The sequence below is a fragment of the Meles meles genome, chromosome 9, assembly GCF_922984935.1.
Source record: "Meles meles chromosome 9, mMelMel3.1 paternal haplotype, whole genome shotgun sequence".
NCBI lineage: Eukaryota > Metazoa > Chordata > Mammalia > Carnivora > Mustelidae > Meles > Meles meles.
The window spans coordinates 98913071-98932353 of NC_060074.1; the positions used below are offsets into that span (position 1 = coordinate 98913071).

The 19283-nt window shown below is 41.2% G+C and overlaps 1 protein-coding gene across 6 annotated transcripts in view; it reads left to right on the plus strand.

The window, feature by feature from the left end:
- NCKAP5 (NCK associated protein 5) overlaps window positions 1-19283 on the plus strand; it is a 977613-nt gene that overhangs the window by 924966 nt on the left and 33364 nt on the right. For all 6 annotated transcript variants that reach the window (XM_046019767.1, XM_046019766.1, XM_046019772.1 and 3 more), the window contains one exon: window positions 705-837. In XM_046019767.1, coding sequence (XP_045875723.1) covers window positions 705-837 — 133 coding nt within the window. The remainder of the gene's footprint in view (window positions 1-704; window positions 838-19283) is intronic.

Sequence of the window (19283 nt, forward strand, 5' to 3'; positions counted from 1 at the left end):
TTCTGTACACCGAACTGCAATCCTAGATCTAGTATTCTGATTCTGTGCACAAAGGGAGATACTGTTTATACAGCATCGACCACCTCAGCAATTCCTGACAGAGCCTTATCGCCACACCAGTGACGACTCAAGGGTCAGGCTGTGTGTAGTACCTGCAAGCAAGAGCGGAGACCGAGTCCTTCAACCCGTCAACCTCCAGTGGATGTGGGGAGTATATAGGGTTAGCAGTAGCGTACTTTCCTAAAGGCTCCTGTCCTTTCAAGGGACAGAAGGAAATCATAAATTAGGCAAGCATTCATTCTTTTGTTCTCAAGGTTGATTTTTTTCCCCATACCCTCTGATACTTGAAAGCCAGTGATGAGATCAGTTAAGCAAATAAGCCATTAGGCTTGGAACAGCAGCTCGTAATAGGCACTTGAGAAAAATAAGACCCCCTAAAGAAGTTAGTGTACAAGATGCAGAGCGGGTAGCTGTGAGGACTTTCCTAGGCCTGGTACTACGGCAGAGTGGTCAATGGCTTCGTGATCGCCGCCCTGCTCCTGCAGCTCCAGTAAGTGAGACAGACAGGAAAAGCAGAGCCGTTCTTGGGGGTGGGGCACGGCGACCGCCTCACAGCCCATCTGAACCGTGTCCCATCCTCGCGGGATCTTCTGCCGCATTCGACTTGCGTGGATAATCTTAACGGTCCCGTATTACTTATTTAGGACAAGGTCCCCAGAACGTGTGCGTACTCTGCCAGTGCTGGCCCTGCGAGTGACAGTGACCTGGACTATGGAGACAATGGTTTTGGAGCTGGAAGGGGCAAGTTAGTGAAAGCAATGAAGAGTGCCACCCAAGGTAACTTGCGGGAGCACGGGGACTTCTGGGGCTCCTCTCTCTCCGGGAAGCCTCTGATTGCGCCTTTCGCTGTACTCTGCCTCCGCCCCTACCCTTGGTTTTACATCTTAGCCCCACATCTCTCCTGAGATCTAATTTTCTGGTATGTTCAGAAGATTGTCTATGTGCATCAGTTTGTTTTCTGGTATAATCTTCATGACATTTCAGTGCAGTCTGTAAGGATTTTATTTCCAAATCTGGCATCTCCCAAAAAGTCTCCAATTGAGTTATCTGAGTAATGAAGGAATGACTAGAAAGATAACTTTGTTCTTAATTACATCCTCTGGCAAGTTAAATCGTCCAGTGAGCCATGGATGGAGTCTTCCAGGCTTTTTGCTAATATCGTGCTGTGTATCTCTGCACCTGTGAGCCAGGCTGTTATGAACAGATCTGTTTATGAAGTTCAAACTTGCTCACAGTATTTTCTTTTTGAATGAGAATTGGCAGCACAAGAACTATCATCCCAAGGCATTTAAAAATGTGTATATTCAGATGGCTTTTCCTTACAGCTATAGGAGGACAGATGAACCCCTAATTCAGAGTGGGACTGGGGTCCACTTTCCTTCTTATCTACACTGGATTGTCAGAAATATTTCAGTGATGCAGTGGAGAATCATTTTGTTCATGCTCATCAGCTTTTTTTCGAATACTAATTTAGCAATTATATGATGAAAACATGATTTTGTTGTTTGTTTTTTAAACAAGACTGATAAATTGCTTTAGGGAAAACCTAGCAACCATGTGCATTTACAGTTTTCCAAGAGTCTTGGCATTGGGACATATGAGGGTAAGAATAGTCATTAGCCCGAGCCTCCACCTTGTTCCTTGCTTCCCACAAGTTATCAGAGAAGCAGGACAAATGGTAAAATCATAGAAAGGCTTACCAAGAAAAAAGTGATAAAGACCCCTGGCTTTGCAGTTAGGTTGGTGTCCGCATTGGCTCTCTGTCTGGTTGTGGCAAAGAAGGTGGAAAAGGAGGTCTTAATCACAGGACCGCCCAGTGAAGACACCTACAGAGTGTGGGTCCAGTTCTTCCCTTGAACTTATTGTGGGTCCACAGTGACTAATTTCACCTCATTAACCTTCAGCTGCTCCATCCAAGAATGATTTCCAGGGCTCCTTCCAGCTCTAAAACTCCATTTAGTTATTGAACAAATATTTATGGCAAGCCTCCTCTGGGCCAGTTTTCCAGCAGTGAGTAACTAGACAAAATTCCCTGCTGGAGAGTAAACAACAGATATGATTAACTAGTAAATGTCTATCATTTGTTGAAAAGAGATGAGTGCTGTGGAGAAAACAAAGTGAAGAGGGGTAGGGTACATAGGGGAGGGCAGGACTGCTGGTGAGAGGGGCAGGGTTAACATTTTAAAAAGCGGTCTGAGCAAGTCTCACTGAGAAGGTGGTGTCGAGATCAGAAGGAGGAAAGGAGGAGAGGGAATGAACCGGGAGGCCATCTGGGGGAAGAGCATGCTCAGCAGAGGGAAGAGCCAATGCGGAAGCCTGGAGGCAGGGGCAGGAGGAGGCCAGTGTGGTTGTCCCGAGAGCAGTTTGGAAGGGGAAGGGCCGATGAGGTCAGAGAAGTGAAAGGAGCTAGAGCTCATAAGGGTTTGCTTGCCATTCTGAGGACTTTGCTAGACATGCATGGGAGCCTTTGGATGACTTTGAGCAAAGAAGCAGCATAACCTAAGATGTTCCCAAAGGATTTCTCTGGCTACCAGCTGGTGAAGGCTGAAGGAGCAACATCACCTCAGTGGCTTTCAATACTATCCGTCACTCATGCAAGAGATGTTTAGTGGCTGGGGCAGGGTGGTCTTGGTGAAAGGAGTGAGCGCCGCTGCCAGTACCAGAACCACAAGACATGCATGACCCATAAACACTTGAACTGTGGCTAGTACAGCAAGGAGCAGAATTTTTAGATTTTTAGATTTATTTTTTGCTGCTTTCTTAAGAGTTCTCACCACATGCGGCACATACAATACAGAGTGAGAATGGGCTGATTCCAGATCTAATTAAAAAGACAACACAATTATTGATAGATGAGAGGGTGGGGGTAAAGGAAATAGCAGGGTCTAGGATGGCTTCGATGTTCAGGTCCTGGAAGGGACAACTCTCCGCTGACTGGAATGGGGAAGGCTGAGGTTGGAGCTTGGTAGGGTTGGGTAAGGGGGAGTGGAGGCGGGGGGGTGGGGAATCTTGCACATGCTCCATGCTAGCTGCCTCTGGAACAGGTGGAGATGTTGAGTAGGCATGTGCCATGGGCGTCTGGAGCTCCGCAGATCAGGTCTGGTCTGGAAATGCAACTTTGAGTGTCTGCATATACAGGGTCCAGATGAGGTCAGTAGGGGAGGGAGTGTTGATAGAGGGAGAATCCCATCCTCCCAAGTTTACAGGTCAGGGAGAAAAGAAGGAGACTAAGCAGGAGGAAAGCCAGGAGAGCGTGGTGTCTTAGGAGGTAGGTGAAGAAAGATGTCAGGAGTGAAGGGGGAATTCCATGATTCCATATGTGGCTCATGACTCAAAAGAGGGATAAAATCTTCATCTTCAGTTGTCTGTCTCTACCTCTGGCAGTGAGTTTCCAGTGAGGGGTGGAAGTGGGGGAGGGGAGGAAGGATGGTTCAATGGCAATCTTGAAAAAGGAAACAAGACAAACTGTGCCAATGAACAAGTGCTAGAGTATGAAAAACTTACCTTAGGGTTCACATTTTTTTTAAAGATTTTATTTATCTATCTGACAGAGAGAGTGAGAGAGCACAAGCAGGGGGAGCAGTAGAAGGAGAGAGAGAAGCAGGCTCCTGGCCAAACAGGGAGCCCGATGGAGGGCTCGATCCCAGGACTCTGGGACCATGACCCGAGCTGAAAGCAGATGTTTAACCATCTGAGCCACTCAGGCGCCCCTAGAGTTCACATTTTAACATTGCTTTGTTTGAGTACTGCAAAACAATCAGGAATAAACATTAGGGGACAGCTAGGGAACCTGGTGAAGAGTGAACTTGTTCCTCTAACTTTTCTTCCCGCCCTTTTGGCAAATGGCAGTGAATCTTAGCCTGGGTCGTTTTCTCAATATACTCATTTTGTTCATCCTATTCCCTTGAACCAGAGCAAACCCTTATTTGAGAGGAGGGGCCTCTTCCATTCTGTTGCCCTAGCCTCAGGGTGAATGGTGCTTCTTTGGATAAGAAGCCAAGGGCTAGGTAGACTGACTCCAGAAACATCCCACCAGCAAGAAGATGCTTTTCCTCCAGCCAGGCACCTGCCCTCCGCTTTTAATAGTGAATTTGTTGCCAGAGCTCTGTCATCCGCACACGCTGACTGAGCCGGCGGCAGCTCAGCCCTTGCTGATGACAGAGCGGCCAGGAAGAAAGAACATATACAGACAGCCAGCATGGCTCTGGGCACCTCCTGGCTTCCAACAGACCCTCGGAAGGGGCAGGTAGGGTGGACTCACCAGCAGGAACTTTTTAATGCTGGCAAAATGGATCTGAAAAGAAATAGGAATGATTCAGAGAAAAACAGTACAAGGAGTATGTGTCCTGGGTGTGTAGTTGAGATGTCCTTCCCTGCCAGTCACCATTTTGCCTGGCTTTCATCACATGCACCTGTGAAAGTGCTCCTCCCCCCACCATACCCCGTAACATGATTTTGTAATAGAGGTCCCCAACCCACCGAATGGAATTGCTGGTTGAGCTGGAAACCTTATTTGGATGTTCTGCAAGATAGTTGTCCTTTCTCAAACACGCCCTCTCCCCCTGGCCCCTTGAAATTTCCCGCAGGTAGAGAGGGCAGTTGACAGTGGCAATCCGTCTCTCTGTGGCTTGTAGGAAAAGCACAGTCAGGGATCTCTGCCTGTCACCACATGCCCTCCCCCACCATCCCCCTCTCCCCAGGCCACTGCTCGGCATTAGCCACTTGCCCTGCTAATCACAGCAGGTCCAGGGAGCAGGGGCAGGGGGAGGCTTTCCTTTCGAACACAGTGTCCTATGACCCCACATTCCCTGGTTTCTCCTGCCCACTTGCTTCTTTGAATCACACTGAATGTGGCCATAGAAACCTACTTTCTAAAACCCTGCCTACAGGCTCATCAAACACTAAAGTAAATACATGTCTTTTCTTTCAAGGTTTAGTTTCTTTAGCTTAATTTTGAAATATGTTCAAAAAGTCTAGGTTGTTAGCAGCGAGCAGCAGGGGCAGGATTTAGGAGCTGAGTAGGTAGCCCAGCGGGTGAGGTTTCAGACAGAAGTCAATTTGTGGCTTTGTTTCCACAGAGCTGCCCACTCTAATTTGCCAAGCTGGGCATAACAAACATCCCCACCTCTTTCCTGCAGGCAGGGCCTTGGAGAAGGCATGAGCAAGGGACCAAGGTGGAAGGGGAAGGGGAAAGACAGCAAACCACCAGCAGGATGTAGGATAAGTCAACACCCAGGGAGCTGGAACACTGGAGCTCCAGTCTCTGGTTGAAGGGAGGCCAGGGGAGTCTCACCCCTTGCTGAACTTGCTGGACCTAATTAATAAAAAGTCAAATAATAATCCCCAGCCAGTGCTTATCTCCCTCGCTTCTGACTCATCTACCAGGCTGCCCCCCAGCCCCTGCCATCACCAGCCCCACGAGGTATCTCAAGGGCAAAAGGCCAAACTGACACCTTTCTTTTTCCCTCTAGAAATCTCTACCTCCCAGGCTCTCTGTCTCAACTGGAAGTCTCTCCATGCTTGTAGAAATATAGTCTATGAAGCTAATTTGCCTCGACTCTTTCTTCTCTCATCTCCCACATTCTGGCTCTCCTGAGATCCTGCTGGCTTCCCTCCCCGTATACTTCCTGAATATTCCCTCTTTTTCCCCTCCGCCTGTGCTCCAGCACTGCCTCCGCGAACCCACATAGCCCACTGCCTCCCTTTGCTCCTTGCCCACTCCCAGTCCCATCTCCCATAAAAGCGTCATCCCCGCTGCCTTCATGCCTCTCATAGTGTACCTTTTATTGGAAACTCTTCTAGGACTCTCCATTACACACAGACCAAATCCAGTCTCCTCCTCTGCAAGGTTCACAGAACCCATCTTGACCTTGCCTCTCTGACTTTATATTTTTCCATTTCCTGTTTTAAACTTTATGTGACATCAGACTGTCCTGGCTACAGGATGCTGTTATGGTCTTCCTTAGCTTTGCTTCCTTAATTCCTGGAATGTCCTACATACCAACACCTATTTCTCTAACCTTCATATAATCTCTACTTAGTCTTTAAGTTTCAGTTCAGACTTTCCCTCCTCCATGGTGGAAGTCTTCTCAGATAGCCCCCCATCAGCCATGCCCGAATTACTCTTCCCTGTCTGTTCTCCCGTAATGCCCTGAATTTAGTTCTGCCACTCAGCACTTGAGGTTCTACTTTTTTCTTTGCATGTTCAACTCTCTCACTAATGCCAAGATTGCTCCTTGTTCATTTTCTGCACTTAACACAGGGCCTAGCACACCATAGTTGTTTAATAAATGTTAAGCAACATCACAAATATTGAATAAAATTGCAACTAACTCATACAACTGGTTAAGGCCTTGTTTAGCTCCTCACGCACACATCCTTCATCCGTTTGGGCCTTACCTTGTCCAGAGGAAGAAAGACCCAGAGCAGCTATATACAGCTGAGGACTGTGCTGGAGAAAGCAATGAATCTTATTGGCTGTGGAGGCCAATAAGACACTTTTGCTTTCTTACTTCTTTTCAATGGCTCCATGCAGCCTGGCTTGATTTTCATAATCTCTGCCCCAGTTTAGGAGTTTTGGTCACAAAGAGTCATTCTTATTGATGAAAGTGCATCATACCCTTGAGATCTGAAAGAGATAAATCAAGATTAAGAACTTTGGTTCTTGCCATATTTATTCTTTGAAAATATCCACTGGTTAGTGGACAAGCAAGATTGGCAAAAGAATAAAAGCAAAGAAGAGACTTGACCTCTAAACTAGTTCATGTTGGCTCTTTCACCACTTGCTCAGTGTCCACACCAGCCCTGGACATGGGTGGTTGGGGCCAGGTTAGTGGCATAACCCTGCTCCCTGGATGCTTCTGATCAGACTACACCTGAAGCTCCATCTGAGTGAGAAGACAGTCAGGTACCCTACACAGTGTCGTCTACTGCCCAAGGCCATATTGTGGGCTTCTCAGCATAAGGATGCTGAATTGATACTTCTTTGTAGTTTTCACAAATCTCCTTCTCCCAATCAAAGCCCACTGGGGTCTATAGATCCCAATTTTGAGCTCCCTTTCAAGAGCACCCCCTCCTTCCTTGAGCCCCAGACCCTCAAAATGTAATGATCAGGTCATATAAGTAAAGTTTCAGGACCAGGGTCTGACAGCCACCTCATGATGCTCATCCAAAAAACCCCAATTTCCTGAACAAGAAGTGCATTTTCTTCCTTTGAAGGTGATTACATTCAACAAATTACAAAGAGCGAAGGCCGTTGAGTTAAAAACAATTGGTTTTGCAATAATTAGAAAAACACAAGGAAATGATGACTGTGGAACAATATTAAAAGGGACCCTGAAGGGTAACAGCTCCAGCTCCCGGTTAATTCCTCAGCTTGAATATTTAGAGATTCACAACTAATTATGCAGAGATGACGAATTTTAAAAACGCTGCCACCCGGCCTTCCCAAGGCCAAGGACTTTGGCTATTAATAGAGCAATCAGATTTTGCTATTTTATAGAAAATTCACACAAAGTTGCATCTATTTTAAAGTGTTCATCTGGCATATGACTTAAAGATGACAAATCGCAGTAATGTGCAAAATCAGCATTAGGTTAAATGAAATCCGAACTCATTATAATCACTCCCAAGTTCCCCCAGAGAAATCTCTGGTTTCAGATGGACACTCCAGGTAAGAGTTATCCTTAGTCCTTCCTGGAACTTCACTCTTATCAGGTCATTTTCAAGATTTGCTTTATTTTTGACAGGCTCATCCCAACTCAAGGTAAATGGACACAGGCAATAAAACACAAGGGATTCATCTCCTAGCAATAAACTGCCCCAGGTGACAAATGGAAAGTACTGACCATGACAAGCAGGCTGCTCTGAGACCCTTATGGTAGCCAGGGTCTCAAGTTTCTCTCTGTCGCCTTTTGTCCACCATGAGAAAACCAACAGCCCTTTCAGCTGTGCGGATGGGATTTTCACTATGCTGAGGTTTGGGGCTTTCAGTGGGGAGAAGTTTCGTGCACAACAATAAAGCAAAACAGCAAAAAAAAAAAAAAGACAAAGAAAAAGCAACCTATTAGCTTCTGAAAATCACGTGGTCCAAAGGTAACCCTCGGGGGGTGGGGGGGGGAACAAAACCCACTGTGTCTTCAGACAGGCTTGAAAAGGGAGGCTGCAATGTGACCTGCATTTAATTACTGAAGCTGCATATTGTGAGGCCCTTAAGAAAGCAAATGTCATGATGGACAGAATGAGTTTACCCTCCTGTCGAAAGAGCAGTGTGCCGTGACGAGACCGTCGCTCAATTAAATTGGACTGCAGGATATAGAGGAGAGGGAGACCAATTCTGGACCCTAATGAGACATTTTGGAGGGAAGAGAAGCCCCCCCCCAGAGTTTGTCACTCTTTGATGGACGTTCTCCACCCCCCCCATCATTACCACAGCACCCCCAGGGCTACCCTCTCAAGTTTGAATGTGTGGTAACCCAAAACATTTAAACCCGAGCCTGCAAAGTAGAATTGCAAAGTAAAAACCCAATCCCTGGTTGTTGTGGAATATACAGGGGGAGCAAATAATACTTAATGCTGTGCAAATGAGCCATCTCTGGCTGCCAGGGCCAAAAGGAAGCTGGGCCAAGGATCTGAAACTAAATATATAAGCAGCGAATTGCATAATGCATCATTTGGGAAACTGTGTGTCCTCTCAGCCTCACACAGGGGGAGGAAACGGTACTGTCGCTTGCTAGGACAGCCCCATGAATGTGTCTAGGGATGGTTTTTTCATAGAGGTTGTCCATAATCCAAGTAATACCTTGAGTGTTCACAAGGTATTATGTGGCCCAGGCGCTCTCAAACTGGATGGTTGTGACCCCAGGAGACATTTGGCAATCTTTGGAGACATTTGGGGTTTTCATCCTCAGAGGTGGGCGGTCTCCTATCTCATATGTGGAGCCCTTGGAGGCTGCTGAACATCCCGTAATGCACAGGGCAGCCCCCAATAACAAAATATTATCCCGCACAAAATGTCAACAATACCGAGAGGAAGCCAAGGGAAGAGTACCCATTAGGCATCAGAAATGGTCATTGAGAAGGACAAGCTGTCAAATACTGGTGCCAAAGTATGACAGCAGCCAAATCCCTCTGCCTACCCAGCAGGCACCCCAGAACTGACCCAGCACCTAACTGGGGGGTAAGGTGCCCTTCCTCCAAAGGGCTTTGAAAGGAAAGTTCATGCTTCCTCCTGGGCCTTTCACACTTGGCTGTTGAACCCATTCCAAGCCCCTTAGAGTGTTAGGGAGACACCGACTGTGGAAAATGGTAACACAGAGCACAGATTATTTGAGGCTGCTACACATTAAATCTCTTATTAGTATTTCATTTCTGTCTCTCTTAGAGAACATGTGCCCTGAGGAGGCAGAAATCCTTTACAGACTTGAAAGTAACCAGAAGACAGTTAATCCTCACACTGCTCTAGTGAATTAGGTAAATTGCAATTAGATGAAAGTGAAGAAAAAACATACCCAACAGGTGTTTGGGTTTCCTTGGGGACTTTTTTCATTTTTGGCTAAAAAACACATAGTGACATTTGGAAAGGGCCTCTTGCCAGAACCCTTCCCTCTGAATGGTTAAGACTCAGAAGATTAGCATAAACCTCAGGATTAAAAATGCTGGGGTCAATAAAAGAAGCCCTGTTGAAGAAATGGGGTAAGTAGGAAAAAGAAGGGTCTTAGTGTTCAGGAGTAACTCTTTCTAGAAGTAATTATTATAGTGTGCAAAACAGAGATGCAGTGTGCAAACCTTTGAGGTATGAAGGGAAAGGAGAGTGTTTTGTTGTCAAACTTCAAGGATAAAGAAAGGGATCATTTCTCATATTCTCCCGTCCTAAATGCCCCTCCTCAACCAGCCCAAAACCTAGAAACATATGCATACTGTACAACCAAGCAGATGAGCTCAGAAAAAAAAAAAAATTTTAAATAAAAAAAAAAAAATTAAAAAAAAAAAAAACAAACCCAGAAGCGAACAGGGTTCTTTCCCAAACAGCAATCAGGGTTTTTGCCAAGAAAAGATGTCAAGCATCATTCAGTGAATCACACTACTGGCTGCTCTATGAACTTCTTGGAATCTAGAAACAAAAGCCATGGTCATATGGCTGGAAGTGTTGGATATGCTCATAATCAGGAGTTAGACTCCTGGGTTCTAGGTCAGGCTCTGCAAATAGACTTGGTGATTCTGGATGAATAGTATTGACCTTTCTGAGCCGTGGTTTCATAGGCTATGTGATGCCTGCCTTACCAACCTCTCCCAGAGTAGTTCAGATGTGACATTATATGTCACAAGGCTTCCAATCTGCAGAGTGCTAAATAAATATGAGCAGTATTTTGTTAAATGGGTTGAAAGAAAGAACAATTCCTGGAATTTAAGGTTGAAGATATAAGAGGAGGGGAGGGGAGCACAGAGACTTTACAAATCATAGGCCAAAATAATGGGAAGCTAAAGCCTCAGAAAGGTAAATCTCTCTCATAAATTAGCCAAAATTATACAGTTTCATTGAAGGAAATATCATATTATCTGTATCTGTTGTTAAAATTCAATCAAAGTGAGAAACAGGGTGATTTAAACTTTCCCAAAACAAGCCAAGCAGCATTCTCATTCTTTATTATTTATTTTTACAATAAGTAGCAATATCCCAAGCTATCACTCAGCATCATTGTTTTCAGATTCGATTACATGGGAATCAGAAATACGGTGAGGCTAGATCAGGTGGGAGAAAGTCCCATTTTTAATTATACCAGGAATTTTATTGTAAATGAATAAACAGCCCACTCTTTTAAGGAATTTGATTAGAAAAGGAGACAGTATCTTTTCCATAGTATTGGCCAAGCTTGCTCTCCATCTTGTGAGAGCAGAGAAGGTTGGTGGTTTGCTCCCAGATTCTGTTTATGAGCTCCCAAAAGCATCTTAAAGAGTGTTTTTTCCACTTTGCTTTTTCACTTAAAAAAAAAAATCTTTCCTTTATCTTGATTTGTTTGGCCCATCCTGTGCTCTATATAATACGTCGTCTCGACCGTTTCCATCCTGGCATGCCCCCTCTTCCAGAAAGAGCTTAGTTGGGATTTGGTAGAAAGGAAGTCTACAAGATCAATATTTTTAGGGAAAGCCCAAAGCTGTGCTGACATCATTCACTGTACCACATGCCCATGAGATCTTTCAGAGGTGCAGAAGGTCTCAAACACTCAACTGAAAGCAAGCAGGTATCTTCTTGGACCACAACTTACTTACTGATCTGGAGCAAGCATCCCCCCTTCCCTCTTTCAGCCTGTGCTGAGCTAGGTATCTTCCGATCTCCATGCCCCCCCCTCCCCGATGTTCTGTCACTGTGCACAAATGCTGCAGTCACTTGGTCACCAAGCTTCACACTTCACGTCAAGTCTCTGCTGTTTAGAGAAGTTCTTGCAATTTCCCTCTGGTATCATTTTTCAAAATCTGGTCTTATTGTTTGGATCACAGAGGTTCCTGCCCAGTCTCTGTGCCTCTTGCGCCATACAGGGGAGCCATTTTATTGGCTTCTTATTTATCCTCCCAGTCTTTTTGCTCACCAAATAAATGCAGGTAAATATCTTGTATTCAGAAGGGCATTACCTGCCTGCACTGTTCAGCATCCTGTTTGGTTTACTTTGCTTCCACCTAACAATATATCCTGGAGACCATTTCATGTCAGTACATAAAAGTCTTCCCATGTTCTTTTGCACAGCTATCCTCTGTGGCTGTGCCATAATTAATTTAACTAGTCCTCCACGGGATAGATTTTCAAATTGGACAGTTGAGTCAAAGAGTGAATGTATCCTCAGGGGAGCTGTGCTGTTTTCACATCTGCCTGCAGTGATTGATGTGCCTGGTCCCCCAAAACCTCACCTACAAATTCAAGGTCAAACTTTTGTGTCCTGTCAATCTTAACGGAGAAATGATTTTCCAGTGTGGTTTGAATCTGATGTATCTTATTAAGAGTAAGGTTGAGAACTTCTGTTTAAAACTATTAAAATGCCATTCAAATTTCTATCTCTGTAAATCATCTGCTTGTGACCTTTGCCCAGTTTTCTATTGAGTTGTTAGTCTTTTCTCATCTCAATTTTGAAGAGTTTTTTAAAGTTCGGGGTAGCATTCCTTTGTTTATAATACAGACTAAATGTTCTTGGTTTTTCATTTGCTTGTGACATCACATACCATGTTCTTTACAGTACGAAAGATTTTTTTTTCATATGGCCAAACTCAGAAATCTTTTATTTTATGACAAACCCTTTCTCACTCCAAAGTTACAGAGGAAAAATAATCTTCATATTTCCTCTTATAACTAATATAATTTGGAATTTTGTCCTCACATACAGATCTAACTTCTCAAATTGACTATCCAGTTGTTCTAAGTCAATTTTATTTTAAAGGAGTAATTTAGCAAAGTAAAAATCGATCAATTTCTTTTATGGCCATCTGTGAGGGAGACAATTTGGTAACTAGGTAAAACAGAGAGATCCCAGTTTCTTCCACTACAATGATTTAACTAGCCAGCTGAAACTTTCATCCCCATATTCTGGAGTTTGCTGTGTTAGTCATTTCACCATCAGGTCAGATTAGTGAGAAAGGATCATAAGACAGAAAAAGGAATGTCTGTTTTCAAGAGTCTTCTGGGTGATACATAGAGTACACTGTCTTTCTATTACTGACTGATCTTTTATTTTATTTTATTTTTATTTTTATTTTATTTATTTTCAGTGTTCCAAGTTTCATTGTTTATGAACCACACTCAGTGCTCCACACAATACGTGCCCTCCATAATATCTACCACCAGGCGCACCCAACCCCCCACCCTTCTCCCCTCCAAAACTCCTCAGTTTGTTTCTCAGTCCACAGTCTCTCATCGTTCATCTCTTCCTCCGATTTCCCCCATATCACTTCTCCTCTCCATTTCCCAATGTCCTCTGTGTTATTCCTTATGCTCCACAAGTAAGTGAAACCATATGATTCTTGACTGTCTCTGCTTGATTTACTTCACTCAGCATAATCTCCTCCAGTCCCCTCCACATTGATGCAAATTTGAGTATTCATTCTTTCTGATGGAGGCATAATACTCCATTGTATATATGGACCATATCTTCTTTATCCATTACTGACTGATCTTTGAAGCACTTATATTGCAGGCCTAAACATATGCAAGAGAAGGAAATTAAATGTGCAAGAGAAGGCTCTTAGACCAATTAGGCAGTGAAATCTCTCCTTTGGTAATGATTATGAGTAGACTCAGTACTTTTTAGAAACTCACCATGAATCATCACTAAGTTAAGTGCTATAGGGAAGAGAGAAGAAGCATGAGATATGGTCTTCCCCACATGGAGCTCAGAGTCAACTTGTAGAGAGAAGTTAGAAACTTGGCATATATAAACCCCTATCTTCATAGCAGAATTATTTATAATAACCAACATATGGAAACAACCAAATATCCATTGATAGATGAATGGATAAAGAAGATGTGGTATAGATATACAGTGGAATATGGCTCAACCATAAAAAAGAATGAGATCTTTCCATTTGGAACAGCATGGATGGACCTAGATGGTATTGTGCTATGTGCTATGTGAAGAGAAAGACAAATACCATATGACTTCACTTACATGAGGAATCTAAAAAACAGAACAAACAAAACCAAACAGACTCGTAGATACAGGAAATAAACTGTCAGTTACCAGAGTGGCTAGGGGTTGGAAGGTAGGTGAGATAAGTGAAGGGAATTAAAAGGTACAAACTTCCAGTTATAAAATAAGTCATGGGGGTGTAACAACACTTATCATGGGAATCATTTAGTAATGCCTAAAATATTGAATCAGTATGTTGTACACCTGAAACTTATAGGATATTGTATGAAAATTACACCTTGATTTTTAGAAAACTACTAATAAGGCCATCTGCATTGAAAGAATTTCCCAAAAGGATGGTACACAGACCCCCCCATCCCTATCTATGCCTGCCTGTCCCCTGTCATAACTCCTTCTCTGTGACCTTACATCATGAGTTATCATAGGGTCTTACTTCTCCATCAAATAAACACTTATGCTCCCATTTCAAGTGGAGATCGTTTCAAAGTCAGAACTCTGTATCTAAGCTTACAGGCTTATATCCCTCCCTGTGATTCCATGGTACTGTAGTCTACCATGACCATCAAATTTATGTTATCCTCATCCGTCTCCCCTACATGTTTCTTAACAGTGGGAATTGTGACCTTTTATACTGAATGTCTAGCACATGGCAAGAGCTTACTGAATTGAATGTTTATTGAAAGGCTGGGTAACTGAATGGTCTGTGTGTTTGAGATCGAGTGCCAACAGGGCTACCAGCAAAAAGAGTAAAGTAGTCAGTGTATCTTCTGGGGTGAGCCCTGAAGAATTAAGTTTGAGCAGGCATAAAAGAGGAGAATTTCTTCTATTGAAAAGTGAGTGAATTGGGGATTGAAGGGAGGGTCAGAAGAGGGCAGTGACTTGCAGTGACTGCCAGCCTTCCCCCTCGGCAGTTAGCAGAACAGAAGGACATATGGTTTTATGAGAGTAATTTATAATAGAAAGGTGGTGCCAACTGGCAGTGGTTGTGATCTATGTGTGCCAGTGAGTTTGAAAGGTGAGCAGAGGACCAGCGCATAACACGGATGATGAACAGGCTTGGATTTGCAGTTGCTCTTCCCAGAATCTGCCCTTAAATTTGAATCTATCCTACAGCCTTTCCTTAAAAACAACAAACAAAAAACTTGCCTTTCTCTCTTTCTGCTGCTTCTTCCCAGTTCTAATAACCAACAGATTTTGTGTTGGAAGAGAACTTCTAAGTTCTCTTGTCTATCTTCCCTCTCACTGAAATATAAGTTCCATTAGGGCAGAGAGTTTGTTCTGTGCCATAGGCTCATAATTCCTGGCATTCAGTGGGTATTTATTTGATGAATGAGTGAGTTAATGAATGAATGAATGAATGAACCTTCCTCATCCTATCCTTATTCAGCCCCTGCTTGGATTCCCCCATTAGTAGGTAATCTGGGTATGCACCATTTTACAAATGAGATTATTCTATTGGAAAAAAAACTCTAATTTTTAAAACTTTTATTTTAATTGAGTTTTCCTGCACCATACACTGGTGAGGGAAGAGGGAAGGAGACTCTGTCAACCATTTGGGTTGTACAGTATCACATAGGTGGGGAAAATCCATGCATTGATAGACTGTGAATAAAGACTACACTCTACATTCAGGAAAACAACATGAAATCCAAAATTGTTTTTGGTATATAACTCAGCATTTTCTGAGATAGTGAATAAAAGAATGAATGCATGAATAAAAGAAGGAAGGGAGGAAGGAAGGAAGGAAGGAGACAAACAAATAAGGATAGGAGGGAGGAAGGAAGGAAGGAAGAAATAGGCCAACCAGATATACTAGAAAATGTTCATGGATTCTTTAGAGTCAGAAAAATTTGAATTACTGTTTATAATGTGTGGTATCACTGAGTTTCTGTGAGCTTCAGTTTCTCATCCATCAATAATACCTAACTGCAGCATTTTAATGAGACAGTATATGCAACATACCTTTCTGAAAGGTGCCCTTTCAATGGAGGCTATTGCTATTATTATAAATTAATTTATCAAGGAACACTCCACTGTGAAGTGTAGCTCTGGTGTGAAGCAGCGAGATAAACCTGAAAGGTGATCAACCCAGATACTTTACTGGTACCTAAAATAGAGTAATGGAAGACTTTCAGAGAGAGAAGGAAAGCACATAAGTGGGACAGGGGATCCTTATTCTAGGACCTCCTGGACTCACCCCTTTATTATTGAACAGCACCCATGTGTTTCTGGACATTAAAGCAACACAAGGTTTGAATATTTTGTTTTGTTCAATGTTACATCTCCAGTGCCTAGAATAGTGCCTGATACACAGGAAACACTTAATAAATATTAGTCAAATGAGTAAAAGGCATTTGCCCTGAAATAAGTCATTCTCTTCACTAAAAACCCAAAACATAAAGGAACAAATTTTCTGGTACCTTTCTCAAAAGGAAGGAAAAAAAAAAGCTTTAAAAAAAAAATGAAAAACAACCTGAGGGTTTTGAAGGGTCAGGGGTGGGAGGTTGGGGGAACAGGTGGTGGGTAATGGGGAGGGCACGTTTTGCATGGAGCACTGGGTGTTGTGCAAAAACAATGAATACTGTTACGCTGAAAAAATAAATAAAATGGTAAAAGGAAAAAAAAAATTATCATTTCAGTGCCATAAAACGTCTCTTTATTTCTCTTTGGAGTGCAAAGTTCACACACGTAATACAGTTAAATTACAAATGTTATTCAGTATAATACCAGTTGGATCATAAGATGAACAAAATTATGGGCTGAAACAACTCTTTAAGTTCTGCATTTGTTGAAGAAGAGAAAGCAAAATGAGTTTAATTCCGTGGTCCCAGAGCAAGATGATATTTAGCCTGGATGATGCTCCTGGATTTACAACTATGTTAAATTATACTTTTCCTTTTTAACCCCCTTTCTTTAAATTGACTATTAAAATGTGCCATGATGCTGAGTATTATCTTTGAAAAGAAACTTGATAATGATTTGAGGGGAGGGAGGAGTCTTCTAACTTTTTAGGACACTATACCTTGAGTCTAAGAACACCTGTTTCTAAAGTTAGTTTTAAAGGGAAGGTTGATATTTTAGAGATTCTCTGAAAATCATGTATGCTTCTAGAAGAAAGAATCTCCAATCAATGTTGAGTTGAAGTGGTAATGATAGGCATTCTTGTCTCGTTGCTGGTTTTTAAAAGAGTTAATTCCAAAGTTTCACCTTTAGAATAATGATGTTCATTTTAACTTTTTGTTGTTGTTCTTATTTTTAGTAGATTAACTTTATCAGGTTAGAGAAATTTTTTTCTTAATACTAGTTAACTAAGAAGGGTTTTTTTTTTAATTTAATCATGCGTTCATGTTGATTTCTTATCAGAAATTATATCTGCACCTATTTGGAAGATCATGTGGTATTTACCTTTAATCACTTAATGAAGTAAAAGATAGTTCTTTTTTCTCTTTTTTTAAACTTTTATGTATTTTTTTTAAAATTTCTTTTCAGTGTTCCAGAATTCATTGTTTATGGTAAAAGATATCTCTATATTTAAAAAATTCAACCAACCTGGATTAAACCAGCCTAATCCTAAACCAGATTAAGATAAACTTAATCTATCTGTAACACAGTATATTCTGTATATATTGAAAAATTCAGTTAGCTGATATTTTGCTAAGGATTTCTGCAATCTATATGTATTAACCCATTTATATACTTACTATTATTTTATTTATTATTAATTCATTTTATTAAATGGGTTAAAATAGCTCAGTGCTGTTATTTTCTTATGTTTTCTTTATCTTGTACTTTCTTGCACCTTACTACTAAAGTAATACTGGTTTCATAAAATGAGTGGAAAGTATTCCCTTTTCCTGTTTGTTTGTTCTTAAGAATTTATATTAAGTTAGAATGATCTAATATTTCAGTAAGTGTGAGAACACTTATGTATAAATATAACTGGGCCTGATACATTTTTTATGGAAAGATTATTAATGATTACTTTAATTTCATTAACAGTCATAAAACTTTTCAGGCTTTCTATTTCATCTTCTGTCAGTTCCGATAAATAATATAAATTTGTATGGAACTGTGGATCTTTAGTGTAAGTTTCCATGTTTATTGGCATATACCAATTGATTGATTTTAGTTATTATCTATTTAGTTCCTACTATATATGTGGTTATATACCCCTTTTTATTAATAATATTAGTTATTTAACTGTTCTCCTTGTTTAAATCAAGCTTACCAGTGGTTTGTCATTCTTGTCTTATCCAAGAACTGATTTTAACCTTTTTAAACCAAGATTTTTAATTCCTATTTTATTGATTTCTGCTCTTATTTTCTTATCATCTTCTTCTTTCACCTTGGTTATATTATCTTATTCTTCTTCTAATTATTTCACAAGAACACATAGCTTATTTAATTTTTATGTTTCTATGTTTTGTTTTGTTTTGTTTTGTTTTTAATATCCTCTCCTTTTTTGTGATCAAGTATTTTTGGTTTGGGGAGGATTTTTTATTTCTCTTTTTTTTTTAAGAAACATTTTCTTTCCTCTTTTATATCACTGTTTCTCTCCTTTGGTTTAGATGTTATGGATATGTCCATAGAAAACCCTAAAGAATTTATAGAAAAACTATTATAAATAACAGGAAAGTCTTGCAAGGTAACTGGACACGATCAATTTTTAAAAATGTTTATTGTATTTCTACACAATAGTGACAATAAGTTAGAAATATAACTTTAAAAATTCCTTTTGACTTGAGTGAAGACAAAGGCTTCCTAACCCAGAAACAAAAAGCATTAGAGGTACATGAAAATTAAGAACTTCTGCTCATCAGTGCATACCTTCAAAACAAATGAAAGCCAGAATACAAACTGAGAAAAGAGATACACATTGCCCTGTAGATTACTAAGAAAAAGATAAAAATTTAATAGATAAAAGGTCCAACAACATGAACAGGCATTTTAAAGAATAGAAAAAAAAAGATGGGTAATAAATACATGAAGAGATGCTTAACTAGATTAGTAATCAGGAAAATTTTTATGAAGACTGAATTGAAATACCGTTTTATATGTATTTGAAAAAAATTTTAAAATCAGGTAATACGTTGTATTGAAGGATTTAGATTGCAGGATCTCTTTTACACTTTTGAAGATGTAAATGTCAGAATCACCTTGAAAAAGAATTTGGCATTGTCTCTTAAGGATGATTGTTTTTATGCTCCTTTATCTACTGACTTCACTCCTGGAAACATGCCGTTGAGATCGACTAGCACATGGGCACCAGGTGTAGTTGTACTAGACTTCTAGTTGTACTAGACTTCCCATGGTAGTCTGTAAGTGTAAAATTTTCTGGAAACCTCCAGAATGTTCATTGACAAGTTAATGGAAGAATAAACAGTGACATATTCACACAGTAAAATATTACCCAACAGTGAAAAGGAAAGAACCACAGCTAAAAGCAGTTCTATGGAATTATCTTAATAACATAACTAATGAATAAAGCAAGTCTCACAGGAATGAACACAGTATGATACCCTGTTTATAAAGTTCAGTACCAAGCAAATCAACCAGCATATTACTTAGCATATGTATGTGTGTGATAAAAGT